This window comes from Tachysurus vachellii, chromosome 6, assembly GCF_030014155.1.
Source record: "Tachysurus vachellii isolate PV-2020 chromosome 6, HZAU_Pvac_v1, whole genome shotgun sequence".
In the NCBI taxonomy this organism is placed as follows: Eukaryota; Metazoa; Chordata; class Actinopteri; order Siluriformes; family Bagridae; genus Tachysurus; species Tachysurus vachellii.
Genome location: NC_083465.1, coordinates 23,958,515 through 23,984,698, shown reverse-complemented (window position 1 = coordinate 23,984,698; position 26,184 = coordinate 23,958,515). Strand labels below are relative to the sequence as shown.

The 26,184-nt window shown below is 38.0% G+C and overlaps 2 protein-coding genes across 4 annotated transcripts in view; one reads left to right on the top strand and one right to left on the bottom strand.

Annotated features, from left to right (window-relative positions):
* gstcd (glutathione S-transferase, C-terminal domain containing) overlaps positions 1 to 7,563 on the bottom strand; it is a 119,318-nt gene extending 111,755 nt beyond the window's left edge. The window contains exons 1-3 of the mRNA XM_060871453.1: positions 7,449 to 7,563; positions 5,631 to 6,093; positions 4,092 to 4,565 (exon numbers count right to left, since the gene is read on the bottom strand). Coding sequence (XP_060727436.1) covers positions 4,092 to 4,565; positions 5,631 to 6,047 — 891 coding nt within the window. The 5' untranslated portion in view covers positions 6,048 to 6,093; positions 7,449 to 7,563. The remainder of the gene's footprint in view (positions 1 to 4,091; positions 4,566 to 5,630; positions 6,094 to 7,448) is intronic.
* Positions 7,564 to 12,490: 4,927 nt separating this feature from the next.
* Positions 12,491 to 24,653, top strand: sgms2a (sphingomyelin synthase 2a). 3 transcript variants are annotated; one of them, XM_060871451.1, is made up of 6 exons: positions 12,491 to 12,645; positions 15,642 to 16,199; positions 19,414 to 19,531; positions 20,261 to 20,414; positions 22,571 to 22,737; positions 24,331 to 24,653. In XM_060871451.1, the coding sequence occupies exons 2-6, from the start codon at positions 15,778 to 15,780 to the stop codon at positions 24,514 to 24,516; spliced, it is 1,047 nt and encodes a 348-aa protein (XP_060727434.1). In that variant the 5' UTR covers positions 12,491 to 12,645; positions 15,642 to 15,777; the 3' UTR covers positions 24,517 to 24,653. The 3 variants fall into 3 exon arrangements, with proteins under 3 accessions (XP_060727434.1, XP_060727433.1, XP_060727435.1); XM_060871450.1 differs by having other exon boundaries at positions 12,491 to 12,677; XM_060871452.1 differs by lacking the exon at positions 12,491 to 12,645 and adding an exon at positions 12,683 to 12,720.
* The last annotated feature ends 1,531 nt before the right edge of the window (positions 24,654 to 26,184 follow it).

Sequence of the window (26,184 nt, the reverse complement as noted above, 5' to 3'; positions counted from 1 at the left end):
AGAGAAAGAGAGAGAGAGAGAGAGAGAGAGAGAGAGAGAGAGAGAGAGAGAGAGAGAGAGAAAGAAAGAAAGAAAGAGCTAAATGGGAAACAACATTTAATTAAACAAAAAATTGAAGCCTAAGTTGGAATAAAATAAAGACCCAGCTCTCCTGTCCATGCTAAATGTGTGGATGTATAAATATCAGTCAGAATGATTATACGTATTAAAATGATTAGTCTACATGTTTACACACTTTTGAAAACATCAGAGCTAATAAAAGCCTGAGTGTATTATTAAAGTGCCACTTCCAGTCTGATGTGAATCCCTTCCTCAGTGTGAACTCACTCCTTCTGTTAGATGTTCAGAGCTTCTGACATGAAGAGATGTGTGTGTTTCATTTACTCATCCAGACACTTTTATCCGCAGCAACACATCAGTGAGACACGAGGCATAAAGCTCAACAGCCCAGGCTTCCAGGCCAAACTTCAGTGCTGCCCTTCTGAGATAAAAGCTAGAGTCTGACAATTTTGTTGAAAGTGAGTTCGGACATATTTGGGTCATATTCTGCCATATAGATAGTGTTACAGCTGAGATGTCCTCATTTGGAGGACACGTTCCTGCTGGAGTCTCCACCTGACCTGCAGAGTAAAACCACAACTAATTCGTTCTCGCTCTCTCCATTTCTCTCCACAAATTTTTCTCCCACCCTCCATCTTATAATCCCTCCATTTTTCTCCCTTTTTCTCTCCATCTTGATTTCTCTTTCCCTCCATCTCCATCCTCTCTTCCTTATCTTCCATTTCTCTCTCCCTGATCCCAATGCACTTCTCCTGCCGTGACACGTCTCACCCTACAGACCTGCTTGATTCCTCCTGCTGCTCTTCTCCCACTCTGTTCATCGTCTGGAGCTTTCTGCATCTCCTGCAGCTTTGGATAAAATCTCACATCGATATACCCAAAAGACTGCACTTTCCTGTCACTACCGTAGCCTTAAACCTTGTGAGAGCCTGAACAGAAAGAAAGTAAGAAATAAAAAAAGACTGAACTGATCTTTTAAATGCATGATAAGTTAATATTTAATCAAATAATCATGTGAGCTTTAACATGTTTTTCCATTTAATTTCTCTAGTCATATCATAAACCTAAGTTTCGCTTCCTAACCAGTGCAGAAGCCCATATCCAGTTGTGTTTGTAGAAATTATTGACTGGTTCTGTCTCTATCCTGACTGCCCACAGTGCCCACAGTGGAATGACAGGACCACCCCAGAGCACAGAGCTTGTCTCACCTGAAAACTGTCCTGAAAAAAGTAGCTCCAAATGCACCTTTAGTACGCTCTGAATCCCAGCAGCTATGTTTATGCATGGAAAGGGATTTCAACACAGGCAGAAAACTGTTATAATAGCACCCACACATCTGCCTGTATGTATGCGTATATATATATATATATATATATATATATATATGTGTATGTATGTATGTATGTATGTATGTATGTACACATCTGTATATATACACATATAAAACTGACAACTAACAACAAACCAAATCAAAGTTTTGAACGACAGCATCAGTTCGGCCTCGTATATAATTCTAGGTTGGGCAAAATTAAAGATGCTTGTCTGTCATTTTGACCAGAAATATACTGCACACTCCTGACCAAATGGCGCTAGTTTTTAGTTAAGAAAGATTGCACACACACACACACACACACACACACACACAAACACACACGCGCCCAGAAATGTTTTCGAGGGACTTAACGTTAAACGTAAAGTGTTCGAAATAAGTAGTACACATGTTTAGGATGTACGGAATCCAGCTGCAAGGGTTGTGCAATTATTAAAAAATACTCAGTAGTGTGATGTGAACGGTAAGTACTGTTATGAACTTAATTATTTTCCAATTACATGTGGATAGTACGATTTAGAAATGGAGACCATTAGTGAACAGTTGATGACTTCAACAAGACAAACTTCATGTTCTAAACAGAATAATTTCCTGGATACATGATTGCGCTTTTTGACCAAATAGTACGCAGTTAGAAAACATAGATTTTTCATAATCGTACTATCCGGTGTCACCAGCATGAGCGTATTTTATTATAGCACAGCACTTCTGATGACCAGCACAACAGGTTTCATCTGTTGTGGAAACCTGTGAATCTCTGGGGTTCAAATTTGCTACTATAGTTTAGGTCTGAAGGTAATAGGCAGCTATTGGAAAAGTTTCCAGCTGACGGTTTAGCTTTGTTTACATTGGCGATCGTTTTAAAACAATCGAACAAAGATGAATATTCCAGCTTTAACTTGCTATTCCAGTTAATCAGAAGTTTACATACACCATGTTGATCGTTGCTAAACGTTCTGGAGTTGTTAAAACTTTGGTGTATTAAGGTCAGTGCCATTTTGCCCTTAATTCCATTTGAAAATCCAAGCAATTTGGCAAAGACCTGTGAAAACCATTGTGGACTGGTTCCTCCATAGGAGCAATGTACAAACAACTGAAGATACCACAAGTGTCTGTAGCAATAATTGTGTGCAAATATGATTTAAAAGAATCTTTTAAAACACACAGAAAACTGGAAAGGGGCACAAGTAACCTCTCAGAGATGAGCTCGGGTTCGAAAGATTCAACAGAACCACAAAACAAAGGAACGAGTTAAAGGCATCAGGTACAGTGCATTCACCATTAAGGAAGTTCTATATGGTCATTGTATTAAAGGCTGTCGCACAAAGAGGAAGTCCCTACTCTGATCATTGCATATAAAAACCAGACTGAAATTTGCATGCGAAAACCATGAGCTTCTGGAGGAGTGTTGTCTAGTCGGATAAAGAGTATAAAGGCTATAATAAAGAGTGCTAGATAGAGAGGACAAAAGCATGAGGCTTTTAATTCACAACTGTGAAGCATGGGGGTGGCAGCATCATGTCAGAGAGGTCTTGACTGGTTGCTGGAAAAGGTGACTAATGCATGAATAGATCATGATGCATCATGATGAAGAGAAATACTGAAACGACAACTCAAGAAGACATTAGCCGAAAAGGTAATACCTGGTTACGACTTGTTCTTCATGGAGGACAATGATCCTAAGCGGTAAGCAAATAGCTTAAAGACAGCAAAGGAAAAATGTCACAAAACCCATGATATGAATCCTATGAACTGAAAATGGATGCCTGCGAACCAGTTACACCGGTTCTGTCATGAGCAACGCGCAACAGTTCCAGCAAAGTATTCTCAGAAGCTTTGTGGAAGGTTTTACCTAAAGCTTGATTCAAATAAAGCAATTAAAAGGTGATGTAAAAAAATAATCAAACACGTGTATAATCTGCCCACTGAAAATCTGCAGTAAATAAAAGCTGAAACAAATCTGTCTCTTATCCTGCAGTTACTTTTATCATTAGCATAGTTTTTGAACTTTTACATTTGTGCAAATATACTGTGCTGTTAAAAAACACATATATACATACAAACGATAGCATTTTGTATAAATAATGGTATAATGTCAGTTTACGGTTATTTAGAGAGAATTTTAAATAATCTCCTTTTTATTTATTTGTTTGTTTGTTTATTATCCCAAATTGCATTCCTTTTTCTTTGTATACCTGAATACCGGACAGTTGTAAAAAGCATTTCACTGCATGTCGTACTTTGTATGTATGTGTATGTGACAAATAAAATTTGATTTGATTTGATGTGTAATTAGCAGAAACAATAAATGAGGTAACCACTGATTCCAAACCATATGCTAAGGGGAAAAAGGATCGGCTCCTTTCTCTGTGCAACCTTTATTTTGTCTATTTTTACAGACAAAACATTTCCTTTTGAGGCTCTAAACGACTCAACACTGTTTCGAGTGAGTGGGTGTTTATATTTTGCATGAACTTTCCATGAGGACAAATTGTCCACTTCCCTCAGAGTACATCTCGGCTACATTAATGGCTCCCGGATGAAACTAACTTGCGAACTTGACACACTAAAAATATCTTGGATGCTCGTGTCCAGACAGGTATTGGTGGAAAGTGTGTGTAATGTGGGCAATCAAAATAAAATGGAAAAAAATAAATGCCACCTTTCTGAGGTGAAATGAGCCAGAGGAATTTTCTTTTACCAGGAACTGATGGATGCACGGCAGAAGTACCACATCAGTGAGCGTGAAGTAAAGCCCCTCTGCGAACACATGCTCCAATTCTGGAAGCTCAGTGGTCTTCACTTTCCTTACGTCAGAGCTCTCCCTTGTGGTGGGAACGGGTGGAGCTCCGTACACAGACAGTTTAGCCAGAGCTGCACTTATCTCTACACCACACTGGTTCTGAGGATCCTCCTGCTGGCTCTCAGATGGCTGAGAGTTCCTCTCAGGGTTCCTCTCTGGGTTCCTCTCAGAGCTCTTCTCAGACGTCTTCTGCTGTTGAAGTTTGTGACGTCTTAGTTTGTCATCGTTGTGCACCTTGACCGGCTCGGCCAGGCGGTGCTCCAGCTGGAGGAGAGCGGAGGGAAGATGGAGTCGCTCCTCTGCAGGGTTACATAGGTGATCCTCTACCGCTGAGGGAATGTCCAGCTCACATAACCTGGTCCAGCGGCTCACCTATCACAGGAACGAGGCATAGTCATTTACAGTTCCACACAAATAATAATATAAAATAATAGAAAGGATCATGTAACTAAACTACTAATTAATAAGCACCTGAGAAAGTAATATTATTAATTAATTATTATTTTCCGGACTATAAGACTATTTTTCCCGCGCTTTGAACCTTGCGGCTTAAACAATGCGGCTAATATATGGATTTTTCCCGATTTTTAAAAAAAACACATTCTGTGACGTGCTCAGTTTTTTTGTCGGCATGAAGCTTTCATAAGACCAATGAAATTGCCGAACGGGTTAACTCCGACATCGAAGGAGATGACTTCAGTGGTTTCAGTGCACAGGAGGAGGAAGATAGTGACCAATGACTTTCTTGGTAGGCTACTGTTTACTGGTAATTTTTTATTTTTTGTGATAAGCCGTGTTTCGTTAAAGCCTGTGTAAAGTTAAAGGTAGGCCAATGAGCAGAAAGGGGCGGGTCTTGCCTTATCGTAAGCCTTTCTTCGCTTTCTTTCTTTGTTTTTATCCTCCATGTCAATGTTAAAACCGCTTTCTGCTAATGTCACACATGCGCACTGAACACTCTCTCCGCCGCATATTGACAAGACCCGACTACACGTTTGTTTTGATTTTTAGTTTGTCGTTCCGACTCAGTTTTCTGAAGCATTTCTCAAAAATTGGAGAGCTTACCTTTAATTTGTTTCAATGTACCTGTAAGCACCTGCGGCATATAGACATGTGTGGCTTATTTACAGTATGTTCAAAATAATAATTTTTTTAAAATTCAGTGGGTGAGGCTTATATTCAGGTGCGCTCAGTCCGGAAATTACAGTAATGCTGTTAAAGAAAAATATTCAACCATGCTAGAAGTACACAACACTTCATCTAAAAAGCTAAATAAACAGCACTAAACGTCACCATACAACAATTATGTGCTCAAATTTGTAAAAATAAGAGCATGTTTTTTAAGTGCTCCAATTTTTTAAATAAAAGCATGTCTTTTCTTCTGTTTAAAAGAAACATCCAACATTCAATCCCCTGTGTCCTCTTTGCTTTTTGTCTCACCTCAGCACAGGCCTTCAGGCAGGTGTTCTTGAAGCCCAGCAGTGAGGCCACATCTCTGCGTTGAGGCTCCAGGCAGCAGGTTGTCTGGATGATGTGTCTGAGCACCACAGCCAGTCCGGCTCTGCAGAATCGCCCGTTTGGCTCCAGCACAGCTGGCAAACGACATGCCGCCACCAGGGCTGGAGCCTCTGTCCTCTTCACTTCAGACACAGACAGGCTCTTTGGAAGGCATCCTGCCAAAGCCTCTACACAGCCAGGCTGATCTGAGACCAAGGAGACCTGGAAAGACTTGCACTCAGTGTAGGACAGAAGGAACAGGACAATGGAGGAGTGTAGCGGAAGAACCACAACTCCGCCGATGTGATGGACCTCCAGAAAAAGGCTCGATTGCTCTGGGTTTATGTTTGAGTTCTTCATTCTGATCTGATGTATCAGCAATTTGTAATGGAGCCTTGAATTGATCCTAAAAACAAGAATAAAGGAAATTTACTCAACTAGTAATGATGTATCCATATAAGCTGATAGGTCAAAAGTCTTGTTTTCTGTCAATGGGAACTGACAGAACAGTATTAAATTAATTCAGATCACTGAAAATGTGTGCCTGTATTTGAAACTGGATCAATTTAATACTGAATTTGTGTGACATTGTAATGCAGAGAATAGTTATGCTGCCTCACATCTCCAGGGTCCCTGGTTTGATCCTGAGTTTCAAGTCAATTTAAAAAGCTTTTACTTTCATTTCAACAACATATAGCTGTTGCAGTACACAGTGAAATGAGACAACGTTTCTCCAGGATCATCAACAAAGACAGAGCTATAAGGACTTAGCAAGTTAGTCCTAGATACATAAAGTGCATCTGTGCAACCTGGTGCAAACAGTACAGGACAAGATAAACAAGACAGTGCAGGACAAAAGACAGCACAAACAAAAAATACAAAACAATACACAAAAGACAATACACAAAATCAGCACCAACCAGTGTAAATAATGAGTTATTTATTGCATGTGCAGATGAACTGGAATTGTAATGTATTGTGTGAAACAGCAATCGACTAAGATGTGAAAGAAAGCATGTGCAAAGAGCAAAAAACTGCAATACAGCATGTAAACAGTTTGATACGGTGGTGCTGTGTACATAGACGTATACTGGAAGAGTGTATAGTTTGCCTGTATGTGTATGTGTATAGTTTCAATGTACATGGTTACACTGTTTTGATCGGCTACACTAAACTGCCACAAGGTGTGAATGTAAATGTGAATCTACATCACATTCTAGATGAATTATCTTACATCATGCCTAGCGTTCCTGGGATAGTGCATACTGTGCATAAAGTGCATACTGGAAGCATGGATACATAGATGGATGGATGGGTGGATAAAAGAATGAACTTAAATGTAATTATTCTTATTATTATTATTACTACATGTAATATACATCGTGTTTCATTTCATTCAACCCAAAAGACAGGATTAATACAAAATAATGGAAAAGTCAGAGATTATGGCACAAACTAAAGTCCAGTATGACACTGAAAGTCTGTTCAAAGCCAGTTAACATCTAAAAAAATTTTATTTGACTATTTTGGTTCACTATTAGGACGATTTACATTGAAACACCATTAGTAAACATTACAAAACCACCAAACACCAAATAGACCTCAAATTCTGTCTCATTTTGTTTCTCAGCAGTTTGTCATGTGAACATCATTAGTGATCAATATAATGTAAACAAACAACGTTCAGCCCGTATAATTAAAGCCAAACAAAAGACAAATAGATGTTTTAGTAACTAATATGTTTACCGATGGGATACTTACAGTGTTTACAAAACCGCTGTCAATAAACTTTGATTCACGTGGAGTACCGGGTGGAATTGCGTGTTACATAAAAAAACACACCGACTTGCAACGAAATACGGCGAAGAGTTCCTAGTAACATCGTGTTCCCTTTATCACTGTTATTTCTGGGATTTTCAGAACAGAGAAAAAAAATAAAACAACAGGCGAATTAAGACAATCTATCTATCAGTCTATCTATCTATCTATCTATCTATCTATCTATCTAGCTATCTGTCTATCTATCTATCTATCTATCTATCTATCTATTACTCATATATGCCATGTTTGTAAGCACAAAAAAAATTATTTTTTGGTTCTTTGTTAAATTTATGCTCAGAATTTCACATTACATAAAACTTTCAGATCCTAAAACCAACAATATTCAGCTTCTTTGCGCAAAAAATGTTCACACCAGACCCAAGTACTCCTCGTACCATAACCTATTCTATAACTTATTGAAAATGTCTCCATCTAGTGGTCACATCGTGTCATTGCGGCACAATTTCATCCACAAGAGCTTAAAAATTCTAAATAAAATGAAATAAGGTTTTAACTTTTTTTTTTTAACCATAAAACATTCAAACCATGAAACATTAAAACAATTAATAATTTTTTTAAACGTGCCTTTCATTAGGAGTGTAAAAAAAAATCTCCTATTATGATGGCTAAAATCTGCGTAAACACTGGGAAGTGTCATGTCATAAATCATCTCAAAAATTATATCATAGTCTTCATATCATCTTGAAATATGCTACATGACCAAAAGTTTGTGGACACCTAACAATCACCTTAATAAAAATTAATATAAAAGTTGATTCACAATTGAATCTGATGTCTTCCGTTCCTTTCACCGGATTGACAATGCCTACATGCCTGAGAAGACATGATGTGTCCAGTTTAGTGTCCTGCACAGAGCCCTGAATTCAACCTTACTTTCTGACACAACATCCATGTCTGACCCAAATAATAAATCCAATAATAGCCATGTTCCCAATTTAGTGGAAAGCCTTCCCAGAAGTGTGGAGGTTGTCATAACATCCCTAACCATATTTAATCCATTGGTGGACCACATTGTTCGACACATGTTCAAGTATTGTAGGCATACATACATGCATGGATGCATGTAGACTCTTTTCAGCACCCAATAGTCATCTGAAATGAAAGTATAAAATAAAGGCAATAAATAAAGGCAACCTCTTGCACCACTGTAAATTTAAGTCAAGTCAAGAAGCCTGTTTGCCAATAATTCATACAATTTATATCCCTTTATAGTTATATCAAGTGTAGTGAAACATCTTTAAACAAGTCAGTTCCTATCATTATTTACATTATAGAAGCTATAAACACAGCCTTTTCTTTCTCTTTCTTTCTGACCAATCAGAATCGAGAATTCAACAGGATCAGGGTATAAAATAATATTTTACATTGACTTGTTCAGTAAGTGTCGTGGCAGTGAGTCCAGATTTTAGTTCCTCCAATGAAGAGCATCTCAGATTCACAGTAATACACATTGAACAGGAAATGTGAGAGCAGAAGGCTGGAGGCGCACTTCCTCCTCATTCACTCTGAGAGCTCAATAAGGTAAGAACCAACGCTAAATACAAGTCATATAAACTACCTTTTGTACAATTATGTATGTTATTGCAAGCAGAAAGATGCATTAGATGATATTATTACTATAATATACGTTATAACAGCGCGCTCTGGTCTTTGGCTGTGCGCAAAATGCGCACAAGGGCAGACAGCAAAAATACTAGATAATAAATGATTAAACCTAAAAAAAAAAAAAACCCTGAAGCACGAGTTGCAAAAGAAAAGACACAGTAGTAAACAACATTAGAACAGCAGTTTCAGGGACAGAGTTGGCAGAACCTGTTGATATATAGGACAGTAATATGCATTAAGTCGTGTGGGAAAACACAGGTGTACCCAATATTTAACTAAATGTCCTACGTTACACGCATTAATAGATCAATAGATTAATAGAAACACTAAATTACAATTGGTTTGTGCTATTTATCTACTTTATTACTAAAAAAAAAGCTTCTAACATATAAAAATACCTTATATTACGCATGGATAAATGGCTGTGCGCACAAATGAAGCACGCATGCGCAGAAAGACAAATTTGCTACAAATAGTAATTTTTACATTTGTCACATACACAATCATACACAGTAAGGCGTGTAGTGAAATGCTTTTTACGACTGCTATAAAAAAAAACTTGATATAAAAAAATAGAGTCAAATAACAATAATGTAAAATGATAAAAAATAGGATTTAGATTAAAAATAAAATAAAATACAAATAAGATATAATGCATATTGAGACTATAGTGGAAATAGGAGAATAAGTAGGTAAAATATAAAAAAGGTAGTATCTAAATACAATAATTACAGTGATTGATCTATGTGTGGAACAGTGATGTGGTGTGAATGGGATGATGAATGTAAATATAATAGATTATATAATAGAGGCGTTTTCGGTGGCTACAGGTGCAAACTGAATATGTCACTGCCTTTACATCTTTATTCATTTCATTGTTTGATTAAATAGTAACAGGTTTATTAAAAGCATTTAAACTTACAGTTGCTTCCTCTTTTTAAGCCTGCTGATTTTATTGTGCATTGTTGTAGAATGGTACTTCTTAGTAAATAAGTAATCTGAGAGACAAAGCATTTTGCAAAACGGTTTTCATGAATTTGACTTAATCTCAGGCCAAACTGCAATATGATAATCATGTACAAGAGCTTTGATGTAACTCATAGGATTTTTTTCTTTTTAATTATTGTTCTTGGTTCCTTGAAGTAAATCTGGAACCTGCTGTTTAGTCCAGAAACTGCACCACTAGCCTATAATAACTCCAGACTTATCCACAGAGAAAGAAATTATAGCCACCAACCTTTTCCCAGCCCTCAATGAGAGACCGTACGGTACCAAGGAGTCACACTAAATCTCCCCTGTGTTGAAAACCTCTACACACAAACATACACACTTAAACAATTTATACAAGGCAAGCTATATCATTCTTTTTTTTCCAAAAGATAAAAGCTATGAGCTAAGCAGTTAGTAAAAAAAAATCATTTTCAACACTTTTTATGACTTTTTTTTTTTAAAGGATTTCCAGCCCTCTTTTTAGTTCCTAGTCCAGGGTAGGCATATGTCTGTAAACCAGGAACTCCTGGGGTGGGGCTTGCCATCCCAACTGTTGGGTATTTTTCAAAAGTATAAGCGACCCTTCCATTTAACAAACACTGGAATGTTTATGTGACCTTATTTATTTATTATTATTTATTTTTAATACAAAATTTATGTATTTTCTACCACAGGAACCATGTTTTCACTACAAGTTCCAGGGATACTTGCAAAGCTTGTAGTTCTTTGTGCAACTGTAGCTACTACTCTGCTTTGTGCCATGTGTTAAAGGTTTAAAAAGCTAAATAATTGCAATCACACAAAACGAGAAAGAAGAACATGGCCGTCGCCTTAACTTTAGTATCTGTGTTGCGGTGTTGCTGTGCTGCTGTCCTTCTGTGCTGTGTTAAAATTATCTAACCATCACACTGGCTTATAAGGTTGGCTTATAAGACACTGGCTGTTCTTTTACTTTAAGATCCCAAACCAGGAAATCATTTTGAAACTCTAGAGACACTGGACCTCTTGTCCATGTTCTCTTTAGTTCTTCACAAAGCTTTGGAGGTAAAAATGCATACGATCATAAGGAATAAAACACATCACCACATGATCTAATGCATAAATCCTCTTAAATTGATATCAGGACATGTGCAACAACCTTAGATTTGATATGTTCTGTAAAGAGATTTTAATTTAGCACTTTTGAAAGGAGTTTCCGGTGTTAGGGCTTTTAGTGATTGCAATGATCGCAAGAATAGCAGGCTTTGTAATTTCTTGGTAATATAAAAAGCTGCAGTTTTTGTCTCATTCGTTTCAAGAGAGAGAAAAATGAGAGGCTGAAAACAGAATAATGGTTTATAGCCGCTATAATGTAAGCGACAAGAGGAACTAACTTGTTTCATGTATATTCCACAGCTATAAATGGTACCTATGTCATGATTTTTAATAAAAACTAAATTGTTTGGCAAACCTATTATCAGTATAAACACAGTATGCATTATTTTATAGCCGCAAGTGAAATTTTAGTGTTTGAATATAACACCATAAGATTTTAGATGCTAAAGAAAAAGCACTCACGGCATCTCAGAAAGGATTTTGGAACTTTTCTATAAATGTATTGCCACAAATAGGTTAAGTAAAACAGAAATACTTCTGAAATACTACATACTACTACTTCCTAAAGCCCTGAGTGTCTAATGTCATATGAGCCATTAACCAGCAATGTAGAATCTGACGTGACAAAGACATTCAATGGTGAACATGGAATCAACAAATCAGGTGCGTGCAAATCCTATGTTTTGGCCTCTATCATTGCCTCGCACCACAACGTCAATGATTATTGTCCTTTAACAGCTTTATTCCTTACATACGTCACTAAAATCAAATATCAAGAAAGCTACAAGATACTGTATATAGATATAAGTTTAGAATTGAATTTCTATCTATATCTGCGTTCTACGTAGAACTAAATCCAGGCCACATCCTTAATCAACTTTTACTGGGTTTTTAATTTACAGTACCCCATTTATACACGGAAAAAATACAGGACCCAAATACCTTAAACATATCATATAGCTGCTTAACTGCTAGTCATTTTACTCTTGTACACTGCGCTTGGCCCAGATGGTATGGAATGGCTAGATCTTTTTTTAATCCTTTTTTCTTTTGACCATGTATTTAAAAGCAAAAAAAAAAAAAAAAAAAAAGCCAAAGCGTGTCATTAGCAGCTTGTGTTAACGTGTAGGTCAGGAACGTAAAACACAGCCCTGGGTCGACGTTTCTGTAAATAGCAGGCAGGGCAGAGCAATCGCAAACAGACAACCCATCCATTACCGTCTGTGTGCATGTGGAAGACATTTTCCCCTGCCAGATTTCCACCACACATGTCCCCATCAGGGCAGAAGGGTGGAGGCTGTGTAAACGTACCATTCTGAGTTTGAGAGAGAGAGAGAGAAGGATAAGACTGAAGGTGGACACACACATGCAAAACAGGGACATAAGTTACAGCTGTGATTGCATACTATTCCGGGACACATCTATGGTATGCAGCATTCAGATGTCATCATCTATATGGTAGAGTACAATCTCTCTATTTGGCTGAATGTTTAAAATATAGGTAAGTGTGTATGTGTGTGTGTGTGTGTGTGTTGTGTGTGTGTGTTGTGTATAGCATTCCAGTCTATAAATCCTCTAAATGTGTCCAAGCTCTGTTTGGAGTGTCATTATCCATGCAACAAGTCTTTCTGAAAAGGAGTAACATTTAGGGGAAATGTTTCCCCTCATGCCTTGTATCCCTCCATCATTCTGTCCTTATCCTCCCTTCAGCATATCCATTGTTTTTCCAGTGTTTGTCTGCTGCTAGCTATTGAGATGCAATTTGGGAAAACTGAATGGTCTCTGATCTCTTAATGTAGCTTTTAAGTGGCACTTTATGGGAAAAAGCCATTCCTGATACGCTCATGTGTTTTCAGCCTAGGAGAAGTCATTAATTACGTCTGATATCGATATTGAAGTCAGAAAGGATGGTTAGATAAGTGTGATTTAAATAAATCCAAATAAACAGAAACCTCAAGTCATATTTCAAAGGTTATGATATATGTAGCTTTCCTTTGTATAATAAAAGACCAGATAGATAGAAGAATTCTAGATAGCCACTTTATGCTAGGTTTTATTAGTTTGCTAAGACAGCTGCAGTGATGCTATCGTGTTTACACTGGATGTATGATCTCAATGTGCCTTTGAAATTCAGTATTGTACTGGGGGTATTGGGGGTAAATTGGGTGCAAGCTTTTTATTTAAACATTTATTTTAAGGACAACGCAATGGAATTTAATTGATTTGTAAATCAAATCGAAGCTAATATTAATCTTTCCCTGACAGGTGATTCTGAAAATTTTGTCTCACTTGTCAAACAAAATCACTAGTTGCTAGTCAAATAGCTGGCTAACTCACTCACTCACTCATTTTCTACCGCTTATCTGAACTACCTCGGGTCACGGGGAGCCTGTGTCTCAGGTGTCATCGGGCATCAAGGCAGGATACACCCTGGACGGAGTGCCAACCCATCGCAGGGCACACACACACTCTCATTCACTCATGCACTCACACACTACGGACAATTTTCCAGAGAAATTTTCCAGCCAATCAACCTACCATGCATGTCTTTATACCAGGGGAGGAAACTGGAGTACCCGGAGGAAACCCCCGAGGCACGGGGAGAACATGCAAACTCCACACACACAAGGCGGAGGCAGGAATCGAACCCCCAACCCTGGAGGTGTGAGGCGAACGTGCTAACCACTAAGCCACCGTGCCCCCCTAGCTAGCTAGCTAGGTAGCTTAATTAATGTGACAAAGCATAATAATAATAATAAGAAGAAGAAGAAGAAGAAGTAACAAACTGTTTCTGATTACAAACTTTTAGTTGTTTGAGTGTAACTGTGTTCATATTTAATCATCGTATCTGTTTTGTCTTGTACTGGTCTTGTATTGTGTCTTCACCGTTCCTTTGTCTGAAAGTTAGTCATAACAGACATTTGAAATAATATCACACACTTATTCAAGCATTATTGGCAATAAGGAACAAAACTTTTACAGATATCATCTCACCTGAATGCTATAGATTTGTACTTATAAGACCTGCTGCTGCGATCATAAAGACTGTCCTGTGCACATCACCATCCAGTGTCTTAGGCTAATATCAAGTGTCAGATTTGTAGCATCAGAGAAGAAGGTTTTTAATTATCACTCTTAAACTATTAAAATATCTACAAGGACTCCTACAACAATTCTTCTCTTTAGAGAGGTTGTTGCTAGGAGAAACTTTAAAGAATTGGATTCACCGTCACTGGATTTCCAAATAGCTTGACTAAATGTGAGTTTAGAAAGGAATATTGTTTAACTGGGAAAGGGTGTTAACACAGGGTGTTATGTGTTAAACCACAATGATTATAGAGTTCTACAGAGACGGTAGGTTTCTCAAGAAATGCGAAAGAAATTGAGAAAAGCTGTGTTATAAAAAATAAAATAAAATAAACAACATTAGGACTTTCCTCACATGGATAAGCTAAAGAAGAGGGTTTTCGATTTAAGAAACCAGAGACCTTTTTTTTTGTCAAAAATATGGGTCATAGAAACTCATTAGGAAATACTACCAGCGTTCTTAGACGCTTTACTAATAGCTGTAATTGAGTGATATTTATTTTTTAGAAACTTTAATCCTATCTATTTGAGGTTTCACCTTTCAAGGGAGTTCCAAAGTATGTGATCGGTTTCAGTATGAGTTTCAGTCAACAAGGCCTTGAGGTTACACTCTTGTTTTCTTCAGTGTTAGAGTAGAACTGCTCTGATCCTAGTTCTCTTTCTGTTCTGGTAGACTTTGGGGACTTGTGGTATTTTCTTTAATAATCTGAGCTATGCCTTTTGGCACTGTGGCACAATTTTTCTCATATCTTCCTCAGTTACTTGTAAAGGCACACTAGAGGTGAAGAAAGCATAGATATCTGATTATTTTACAGATCTATAATATCTGATATCTGATGTATTTCCTAAAGTGGTGAATAGTTTAAACTGTATCCTGGAGGAACTTCCTCACTGTGAGATTCATTTGTTGCAGCTACCATCAACTGTTGTGCTGAGGAGATTAGACACTGAATAGCCTGAAATAACTAAAAAAAAGTTCGCCGGGTAACAATAGATATTCAAGTTTCTATCTTCCTTTCATTTTTTTTGTCGTTTTTAAGATTTCCTTCATATGTATATTGGTATGCAGCCAGAATCCTGGTGACCTCAAAGTAATATTCATGTACAAACCATGCAAAGAGAGAGCAGGGTAATGTTCTGGGATTGGATTGCATACATCTCGAAGCAATTCTCAATAACTGTCAGGCACATCTACAAGCTGTCCTGTCAGTATGAGAGCCTTGTTTATTTGTGGCAGCAAAAAGCCTGTATTGATTATTATTACCTACTAAAAATGACTGAATGCTTTCTAGAGGATTATGGGATCAGATTTCCTGCCTATTTCTTTCATTACAGCTGGAGCACCACACCTGAAACCTCGAACTAAGAAGCCTTTCATTTGCAGCAGTAACCTGGGCGGGTCTCAGAAAAGCAGCCAAGCCTGGTGGATCATAGCGTGCGCATAATTAGTGGGTAGCGTGTGGGAGCTCTCATGGCTTTGGCAGACCACCAGTGTGAGCGACACCCCACAGGTGCCCACCAACACATCCACCCTCAATGCCCTGTCCATAGCCCACAAGCAGAGGAAGTAAAAAACAGTGCCATACGCAAGGGCTTGAGCAGACATCGAGATTACGTGAAGATCTCTGTACCTGACGGCAAGGGCAAGCCTCCACCCATGGAGTGGTGGAAGACGGTGATTGCGTTCATATACGCAGCGTTCAACCTGGTGCTGACAACGGTGATGATCACAGTGGTGCATGAGAGAGTCCCTGCGAAGGAGGCCAGCCCGCCACTGCCGGATAAGTTCTTCGACTACGTGGACCGTGTGAAGTGGGCTTTCACAGTGACGGAAGTGAATGGGATGCTGCTGGTGGGGATTTGGTCTATACAATGGCTCTTCCATAGATATCGGTAAGGAACGGCACAACACTTCCTTCTTAGAATGTTCACATGGTCAATGTCTTGTGTGAATGCCACAAAGAAACAAAATCAGCCAAATCAACCTTAAAGTCAGAGGAGATATAGCATCAATACTTTAATAGGAACACTTCTCAAACAATAGCTAATCTAATGGTGCATTCAAGTCATGTCAAATAAATTATATTTACCTCATATTTACTGCACATGAACGCAAGCACAAAGTGTAATTCTGAGTGGAACATTCCTAATTTAGCAAAGCCAATCTACAACCATCTTTTCTGGAAGGTGGGAAGAAACCAGAGAACCCAGTGGAACAAACACATTAAAAAGTCCACACAAACTGACCTAAGGATCAATCCAGGAACCCAATATTAAATTTACAAGTGTGATTCTTTAATAATTTGTCAGTTTCCATAAATCAGTATTGAAATCTGGATTGAGGCCTGGATTCACTACAGGTTAGTGTGTGTAAAAGCTATTTTACCAACAAGGATTGAATGTGATGTTTGTTGCTCTTATTTGTCTTAATAAATGTGGGGCGTTTCAGCCTAAAAGATTAATGTGAGTTGTTGCTGCACTAAAAGTCACATCAGGATGGCAAATTTATACAATTGATGGGCAGGCATTTCATTGGCAAAAAAAAAACCTTTCCCACTAGTTGGAGACAAAAGAAATGTAAATCTACTGAATATATGTACGAGTAAATTTAACAGAATCTTATACCTGTAATGCCAAGAACATTCACAGAGAGTCTTTGAAAAAGTACATTTACATTTGCTTGATTAACAAAACATTTCTATACTTTTTATTTTTATACTCATGCGTTAAATTTGCTTAGTTTTTTTGCATTATTTATTGTTTCGGTTACATTTCAGTCTTTAGCCAGTCTGTTTGAAAGCCGTTCTCACCGCAGGCACTGAGAACAATTGATCTGTGAACACAATTTTAATGTTGCTTTCTACCAACACTTTGTCCTTGGCATCAATAACAAAGTTATTCTTTGTCCATCAACTACTCTCTAAATGTGCTCACAATTTATCAGGGCCTGAGTTGGCAGGTTGTTATATATAAGATAAGCTTATTAAATTTTAGGAGATTTGTGGTCTTGTTGATTGAAGCTTTGTAGGCAGGACAAGTAAAATCAACATTGTGCTAGGTGTAGATGAAGCTTACTGTACACAGCTTCATATACTGGGGAAGTCGTGGCCTAATGGTTAGAGAGTCTGACTCCTAACCCTAAGGTTGTGGGTTCGAGTCTCGGGCCCAAAGTGTACACACACCGTGTGTACAGCCAGCCATGACTGAGGTGTCCTTGAGCAAGGCACCGAACCCTCCACCTACTCCCCGGGCGCCGCAGCATAAAAATGGCTGCCCACTGCTCCGGGTGTGTGTTCACGGTGTGTGTGTTCACGGTGTGTGTGTTCACGGTGTGTGTGTTCACTGCTGTGTGTGTGCACTTTGGATGGGTTAAACGCAGAGAACAAATTCTGAGTATGGGTCACCGTACTTAGCCATACGTCACGTCACTTTCCTCTTTCACAAGCTTTAATCAAGACCAGAACCACCACGTTCACGTCTTTTCAAGAAAAGGAGACCTTCTAGCAAAGTACGTGCACATAAATTGACGTACATTTTTGTCTTACTTTATACGTGTACAAAGAAAGCAATCATGACTTAAGGTTTTTTAGAACTTTACAGTATGTACAGGATAATTTGATTACCCACCCACAAGTAAGCCGTGTAGGAAGTCATTTTCTTTAAATGGTCTCAAGATTTCCTAATTATGTTTCTCTGTCTGCTTCGGTTCTGTTAGTGCTAAATCATTTTAGTTCAGATTTATTGCCTTTTCAGTCAAAATGAACAAGCCATAATCTTGCAAGTCTTCATTTTTCATTTTAACAAGTATAGAATCTTATTTGTCTTGAAATTCATTCATGATATAATTACATGCTGCAAGGTTTGTGCCAGTCACATCACATTCACAATTATTTTACAGATCACATGGCCACGCTCACACTGACTTCATGATTGTATTATGGTTGTGTAATATATAAAACATTTAGCAGATGTACAGTACATAGACCTGTGTATCCCACAATATATTTGTAGTATAAAAGGCATTTTCAACACCAGAGCCGACTCATATCGAGACATAACACTAAATGTCAAAGGTTATAAAAGTGTTTGCTAGATTGTTGTACATTACTGAAATAATGATTTCCTACAATAAATACAAAATGCAGGAGGTAACACGATATGCTGTAGGACTGTGGATGAATCTCCTGAAAAGTTTTGGGTTGAATCCGGAGTATATCCCCAGGAATACCAGTTGAGGATGGAATGCATTATTAGCATAGCTAATCCACCCACTAGCATGAGGTTTTGGAGATAGGAGGAAACCATAAATCCTGGAGGAAACCTACACCAATATAGGGAGAACATATGATAGGTTTTTTCCAATGTTTTCATGGAACGCCAACCCAAGCTATGGATCAAACTGTGCACCCTGGAGCTGTGAGGCAATAATACTACCTGCTTAGATTCTTTTATGAAACATTCTAACAAAAATAAAGCTTAAAATAAATAAATCTGCTGTATTCACATCCAAAAAAAGTCCAGCATACAACATCTTCTATCCAAATTACTAAAGCTAAGCCAGTTATAATATTGACATAGTCAGGAATAGCAAAGTCATTTAATGTTCTCTCTAACAAATAATCCATGTTGAGATCCTTTCAGGATTTTTTTGTCACTTAGTGTGATGTTTTGTTGTTCTGTTTCTGCTTCACAGTTTGTGTTTTTGTGTTGTGAATGAGTCATGTTTGAGTCAAATTACAGATCCTGTACAATTTACTTATGCTATCTGCTAGAAGCTAATAAAATTGATCACAAATCAACCCGATGTACGCCTGAATGGAGAATTACAAACTCCTCCTGCAACACAAAGTTACAATGCCTAACATCCATTTTAAATGAAAATGAATTGGTTTAATGTGCTGAAACACAATAACACAGTGTAACTGGAGCATTAGCCTTCCAGAGCATCGTTCTGAAAAACTCAGATACTGATCTCTGTGTCATGTCGGAGATGACCAGTTATTGTCCACATCACTTATATTAGATTAAACGCCCACTTTCATGATTTCCACCCTACAGCCTCTCAGTTGATCACAACCTCATCAGATCTGCTCTCCTGTGCTTGCAGGGCCATCTTGGGTAGGAGGTTCTTCTTCCTAATGGGCACTTTGTACCTGTATCGCTGCATCACCATGTACGTCACCACCCTGCCTGTGCCTGGCATGCACATGTCCTGTGCCCCAAAGGTAAACAGCCAGCATAAAAACTCTCTCTTCATCATATCAGGTCTGCATTATACCTCAAGGAATATCATGGAATAATAAATAAATTCAATACACTGCAGCAAGCTGTAACATCCCCTGACTGACTATTCTATTAGAAAACACAAACACCACTTCTTACACAACTTACAAACGCTATCTATCTATCTATCTATCTATCTATCTATCTATCTATCTATCTATCTATCTATCTATCTATCTATCTATCTATCTATCTATCTATCTTTCTTTCTTTACTATTGGTATATTTACTCCCTTTATCCATGGTACTCTATGTCCATCTTTTTTGAATCCCTTCCAATATCTAGCTCTTCCTCAATGCAATATCTCTTCCACTTTCTCTTTATTTTCCCTCATTTACTTCCTTCATACAATTTTAAACTTTTTTTTTTCCACTATATCTCATCTTTTCCTCTTTCTTCCCTGGTCTCGTTTTTCTTTTAATCCTTTATCTCTCTGAATGAAATATTTCTTTCTGACTTTTTCTATTTTTTCACTTCTTACCACTTATCTGATACATTCCTTTAAACTCCCTGCATCTCTCCTGCATCTCTAAACGTTTTATTCCTTTTTTTCGTTCCTGCGTTTTTTTACCTCCTATTTCTTTCTTTCTCTTCCTCTCACTTCTTACATGGGTCACTTCATATCTCTCTCTCTCTCTCTCTCTCTCTCTCTCTCTCTCTTCTCTCCCAGCTTTATGAAGACTCACAGGCAAAGCTACAACGAGTTCTACAGCTGATCTCTGGAGCTGGTCTGTCCATCACTGGTTCCCACATCATGTGTGGTGACTTCCTGTACAGCGGCCACACGGTCATGCTTACCCTCACCTATCTGTTCATCAAGGAGTGTGAGTCTTCAAATCACCAACATTCTCACTAACAAGTCATTACTTCCTTCAGCCAGGCCTTTTTATGAGGATTTAATATTACACCAGACCAGATCATAATACACAGCTTAGTTAAGACAGACTTAATAACAATGTAGCTGTAGTTTCTAGAAGCAAGGCAAGAAAATATATCTGTGAAAGAACAAGGTCTCAGCATGAGGAGCTTATTGTCCTCTGGCACGCTCTGGGAGTTATTTTTGTTAAAGACATGGTACTTACTAATTCTGTTGCTACATGGCACCGCACCACCTCTCTCTGGTATTTCTCTGTGGCTTTGTTTATGGCTGAACTTTTCTGAGAACACCTCTAAGCCATTTTAACTACCATTTAAAGCAGAATGTATTGGGCACTAGGTGAGAATTATGGTTGGGAAACTACCCAGTCGAATTCATTTCACAGTTTACAAAGAATGAACTAGAGAGTTTTCACACATATTTCATTCATTCATTCATTCATTCATTCATTCATTCATATTACTTTAGTATTTGGTTCATCATAATCAGGGTTGCCGTGGATCTGAAGTCTATCCCGGGAAACACCGAGAATGACGTTCCCTGAACAGGACATTGGTCTACATCAGGGCATTGTGTGCAAAAATCCTAGTCATTTGACCAACCAGAAGGTTCAGGAGGAAACCTGGAAGAAACACACACACAAAGACACATGTATAGAAATTCAACATCCCATCAAGGCCGAGTTCATTACTGACCCAGGAACACTGGAGTGGTGAGATGGCAGTGCTATAAAGGCATTAAAGATACATGGTTAGCTAACCTTACTTTATTACTAACAATCTTAGATACTAAGATCCATGTTTCAAAGTGATTTCATACACCTGACATCTAGTATTATCCAGGAAAAAATTTTTTTCACCACTTAGGCAGATCACTCTGCTGAAATGGACCAATTGTCTAGCAACCTTCTTTGGAATCCTGTGGAATAGAAATTGATTTTAAGACATAAGAGAGCATATTTAAAGCTCCTCAGACAAAGAAAATCAGCATACACACCAATAAAAGTGCCATAGTGTACAATGTCAGTAATTTGTGACCCTTGGACAAACATAATGTAGGCTAAAAGCAGATGGTCAGCATGCTGGTTTTTGTACGTAATGTCAGCATGCAGGTCTTTTGTGCATACTATCAAACACAGACAGTCCCACATTATAGGATAAGAATTGTAAAGTCCACAAGACCAAATCTGTGTGTGACTTGTACAGTGAGACTGGTGGAACACTGGCCTACAATATCCAATATCTGACCACCATTAGTAAATTACATTTGAAAATTACAGGTGAAACACATACAGTAAAGCAGTGATAATAGCATGTTTGCACCTCTGGTGTTGGTGGTTCAATTTCCACCTCCACCATGTGTGTCTGAAGTGTAGTGGTTCAATTTACACCGCCACCCTGTGTGTCTGCATATGTTCTCTGTATTTTCCTCCTGGTACTCTGGATTCATCCCCAGTCCAAACACATGATTGACATCTCTAGATTGTGTATAGTGTGTGTTGATGTGTGTGTGGGTGTGTGGTTGTGCCCTGCAATGTGTTGGCACTCCATCCAGGGTGTCACCCACCTTGTGCTCCATGTCCCCTGGATAGACTCGAGGCTTCCTGTGACCATGTGTAGGATAAAGTGGTACAGAAAATGGATGAATGGAAGGTGAAACACAAACACTAGTTACACCAAATCGGTCAGCAATAATATAAATTTATATGAGTCTATGCAGCAAGTAAGAGGCCACAAAACAAAACAAACAATTTTGCTAGAGTGATACCATCAAGGGTACATCTTTTGTACCGTATACCTGGGAAAGGTGCCTGTACTTTACGTTTAATTAGCTTTTAAGCATGAAGCTAAATTCTAAAGAACTTCATCGGTGGACTTGAACTCTATTTAAGTCTTTAACTCTTATTACTACCTTAAAACATTTTCATCTTCAAGGTCTGAAGATATGGTCCAGCTGATCAGTTTCCTAAATTCCACCAGCCTAGTGACAAGAAAAAGTATAATTTGGTACATTATTTTTATTCTTTAGTTCTAAGAGTGAAAGGCGACAGGTTTTCACTATCAGCACCTGTTGGAATAATGATGTAATCCCCCTTTCCTGCAGACTCCCCACGCTCGTTCTGGTGGTATCATTTGCTCTGCTGGCTCCTTGCTGCAGTGGGTGCAGTGTGTATCCTTGTGGCTCATGAGCACTACACTGTGGATGTGGTGGTGGCGTATTTCATCACCTCCCGCCTCTTCTACTGGTACCACACCATGGCCAATGTGCAGGTAGGCCAACCAGGTCAAACTAAGGAGAAAACAGTCCTCACCAATGCAATACACATTCAGGCACACACACACATTCTGAGACACACATTTGAATGTAGTTGTTGAAGTTTGTTCAATCTACTTGAACTCAAGTGCTCTTTATAGATACGACACACTATGAGCTCAGATCCAAATGGAAGCATGAACACACACCTTCACACTTGAGGCTCGTACTGTGTGGTTTTAATGCGAAGAAAGACAGATGAATTACAGGACTTTAAAATGGCACTAAGCCGCTGCTGAAAGTGTTTACGTGACTCGGAGAAACACTCTCATCCATTAGACAGTACACAGCTTATGAGATATGGCTCTCTGATGGATTCTAAGTGCTCCCTGAGTACAGTATGCCAATACAAATCCTTTAGAGCCAGACAGAAAAGAATCAACACCAAAAACTGAAATGATTGTCATTGTGATTAGATTACATGCTGTACCAAAAGAAGATAAGATGCGATTTGAATGACCTTACACTATGCACGCTGCACAGACCTTACACTATACACTATGCACAGTACTACACATTATAAAGTTGTGTATGTATTAGTATATAGTAGCTGTGTAAAAGGGTCTTCGATCAATGATTCAAATGCATGGTGTGACAAAAAAATAAACAATATACATTCACTGAGGTACTTTTCAGCTCACTACGTTTGTAAAGAACTTTTTTTTTAATTGTAGCCTTCCTGTCAACAAGAACCTGTTAACTTAAGCCATTTTCCTCTGACTTCTCTGAGAAATAGACAATTAAACAAATCACACATCATCACACCATCACACACAAGAGAAACACAGTTTTAGTGTGAAGAAATATTCACGCCTACAAGAAACAAAATGAAATTTTGACATAACCAGACAGATGAATGTGTCTCACCTTTGAAGTGAAATGAAGACACGTTAATTAAATTAGAATTAATTTTTAATTTAAAAAATCCTAAAATGAAATATTAAGCATTATATCCAGCAAGTCGTCACATTTGCAACCTGTTACCTCAGAAATACAAACCATGATAAATTATGGATTAGAAAAATATAGATTTCTCATGTTTCTTAATATTGTCTATCTCATCTGTCTTTCTTCTCTCTCTCTCTTTATCTCTTTTCCACTGCCCCTTTACATCAAAGTTTTTCCCTTAGCTAGATAGATAGATAGATAGATATAGATAGATCTTCCTCTCTCTCTCTCTCTAAACCTCTTTATCTCCCATTTTCCCTCCTTCACTCAGTTTCCAGTGTATTTCACTGTGACCCATTAGTGGTAAGACCTTAGTTATTCAGTTCAGTTAAATTTATTTGTATAGCACTTTTTACAATTCTCATTCACAAATTTAAATGACTATATATCTAGAATAGCCCTAACATCTATCCCTAATGAACAAGCCTGAGGCGACGGTGGCAAGAAAAACTCTGAGCTGAGCAAGGATTCTTTGGAACTAGCTTTATAATTGTGTGTTCCTTAAAAATGTTTTTTTAATTTCTTGTTTCTACACAACGCCTTTAAGCTACCAGATCATTCTTTCTCCAGTGTAACATTTCCTGCATATGCTCTTCCTCTAGGCTCTAAAGTGTTCGCCAAACAGCTACCTCACCCACACATGGTGGAACCCCATTTTCAACTTCCTGGAGCGTAACGTGCAGTCACAAGTGCCTTGTTCGTTCTGCTGGCCGCCAACGTGGCCTCCAGCCTGCCTGAAGAACCCGTGTAAAAAATACTCCATGGTGCAGAGTGTTCGTGAGGAGTGACTGTCACATCTTCACCTCCACACTGTTATTGTTCTTTACAATTACTACAACATTGTATTTCCTTTATTTATTAACATTTGTAACCTTGCATATCAGTAATACCAAAGACTTTGTGAAGGGGTTGGGAGAATTCAATGGCTCAGGTTTAATCATTAAATAAAAAAATAATAAAATATATAAATATAAAATATATATATATATAAAATAAATAAGTTTGGATTTCATGCAGAATTTAACAAGTATTTACCTGATACTGCCCCCCCCCCCAATAAATGATATGAATAACATTCTATGAATAATTCATTAACAAGAAATTGTATTCAGTTTTAAAATTACATTTTTCAACTCAATGAAATGGTCACAATTGTGCCTTTTTAATCTTGTATTGGTGGATTTTATTGCTTGGTGTTAACTGTTGAATTTTTATTATTATTATTTTTTAAATATATGTATTTTTTTTTTTTTTAACAAAAGATTGCATTAAAAAGCTGACAAATCTGAGAGTGTAGTGTGTTTGCTGATACAAATAAGAGCTAATAATAACTCACACTGTCTAAGTCAGTCCGTAATTTGATCGATCAGAAACTGAAGAAATCACACAGCTCATCTATGCAAACAACATCTGCAATAATTGTTTAAAAGATGATTTATTGTGGTTATTATAATAAGCACAGAACATTCAGAGGATAAAAACTAAAAAAAAGTTATAACAAAATCAACTGATGAGAAGCCAATTAATTTATTCAGTGTCTTTTCAGGGGTGCACGGTGGCTTAGTGGTTAGCATGCCTCACACCTCCAGGATTGGGGGTTCCATTCCCGCCTCCGCCTTGTGTGTGTGGTTTGCATGTTCTCCCCGTGCCTCGGGGGTTTCCTCTGGGTACTCCGGTTTCCTCCCCCGGTACAAAGACATGCATGGTAGGTTGATTGGCATCTCTGGAAAATTGTCCGTAGTGTGTGATTGCGTGAGTGAATGAGAGTGTATGTGTGTGCCCTGCGATGGGTTGGCACTCTGTACAGGGTGTACCCTGCATTGATGCCCGTTGACGCCTGAGATAGGCACAGGCTCCCCATGACCCGAGGTAGTTCGGATAAGCGGTAGAAAGTGAGTGAGTGAATGAGTGAGTGAGTGAGTGAGTGAGTGTCTCTTCACACATCCTACATGAACTCCCGCATAAAATAAAACACAGAAATTTGTTAGTATCTTTTAGTATAAATGCCCAAAAGCTGTTTTATTGTTTATTTTGCTAACGTCAATTTGTAAAACCTTTATTAATTTAAGAAATTATTAATCAAAATAACATTAGTGTTTGCTATAGGAACATCATTTAGTCTTCTAAAAACTTAAACACTCCTAAAATTACAACTAAAAATAAAGAATAAATTAAATAGAGTTTGTTTTTTTATTATTTAACTCTAGTCTAGAGTTACGCCTTTCTAGTAAATCTAGGTATGTCAAATTGTTTGTACTTAAAACAACAACAATGATCATCATTCCTTATTATCGTGCTCTGTGCTGTAGAAAATTCCTTCTTTACTTTTAGCACATTTTAGCATTCTCTAAACCTGAAAGCCCTCTTCAACATGGCGACGCGTCTGACGCGTCTAGTGGCATCTGATTGGACTACGTCTGCGAATAGACCTGCCCGCGTTTAAGCCACATGAACTG

Excerpts from the sequence above, each read along its gene's own strand:
- sgms2a (XM_060871451.1), top strand. The coding sequence starts at position 15,778 with ATGGCTTTGGCAGACCACCAGTGTGAGCGACACCCCACAGGTGCCCAC. Across the intron at positions 19,532-20,260 it reads ACATGTCCTGTGCCCCAAAG|CTTTATGAAGACTCACAGGC; the intron begins GTAAACAGCCAG and ends CTTCTCTCCCAG. Across the intron at positions 22,738-24,330 it reads ACACCATGGCCAATGTGCAG|GCTCTAAAGTGTTCGCCAAA; the intron begins GTAGGCCAACCA and ends CTCTTCCTCTAG.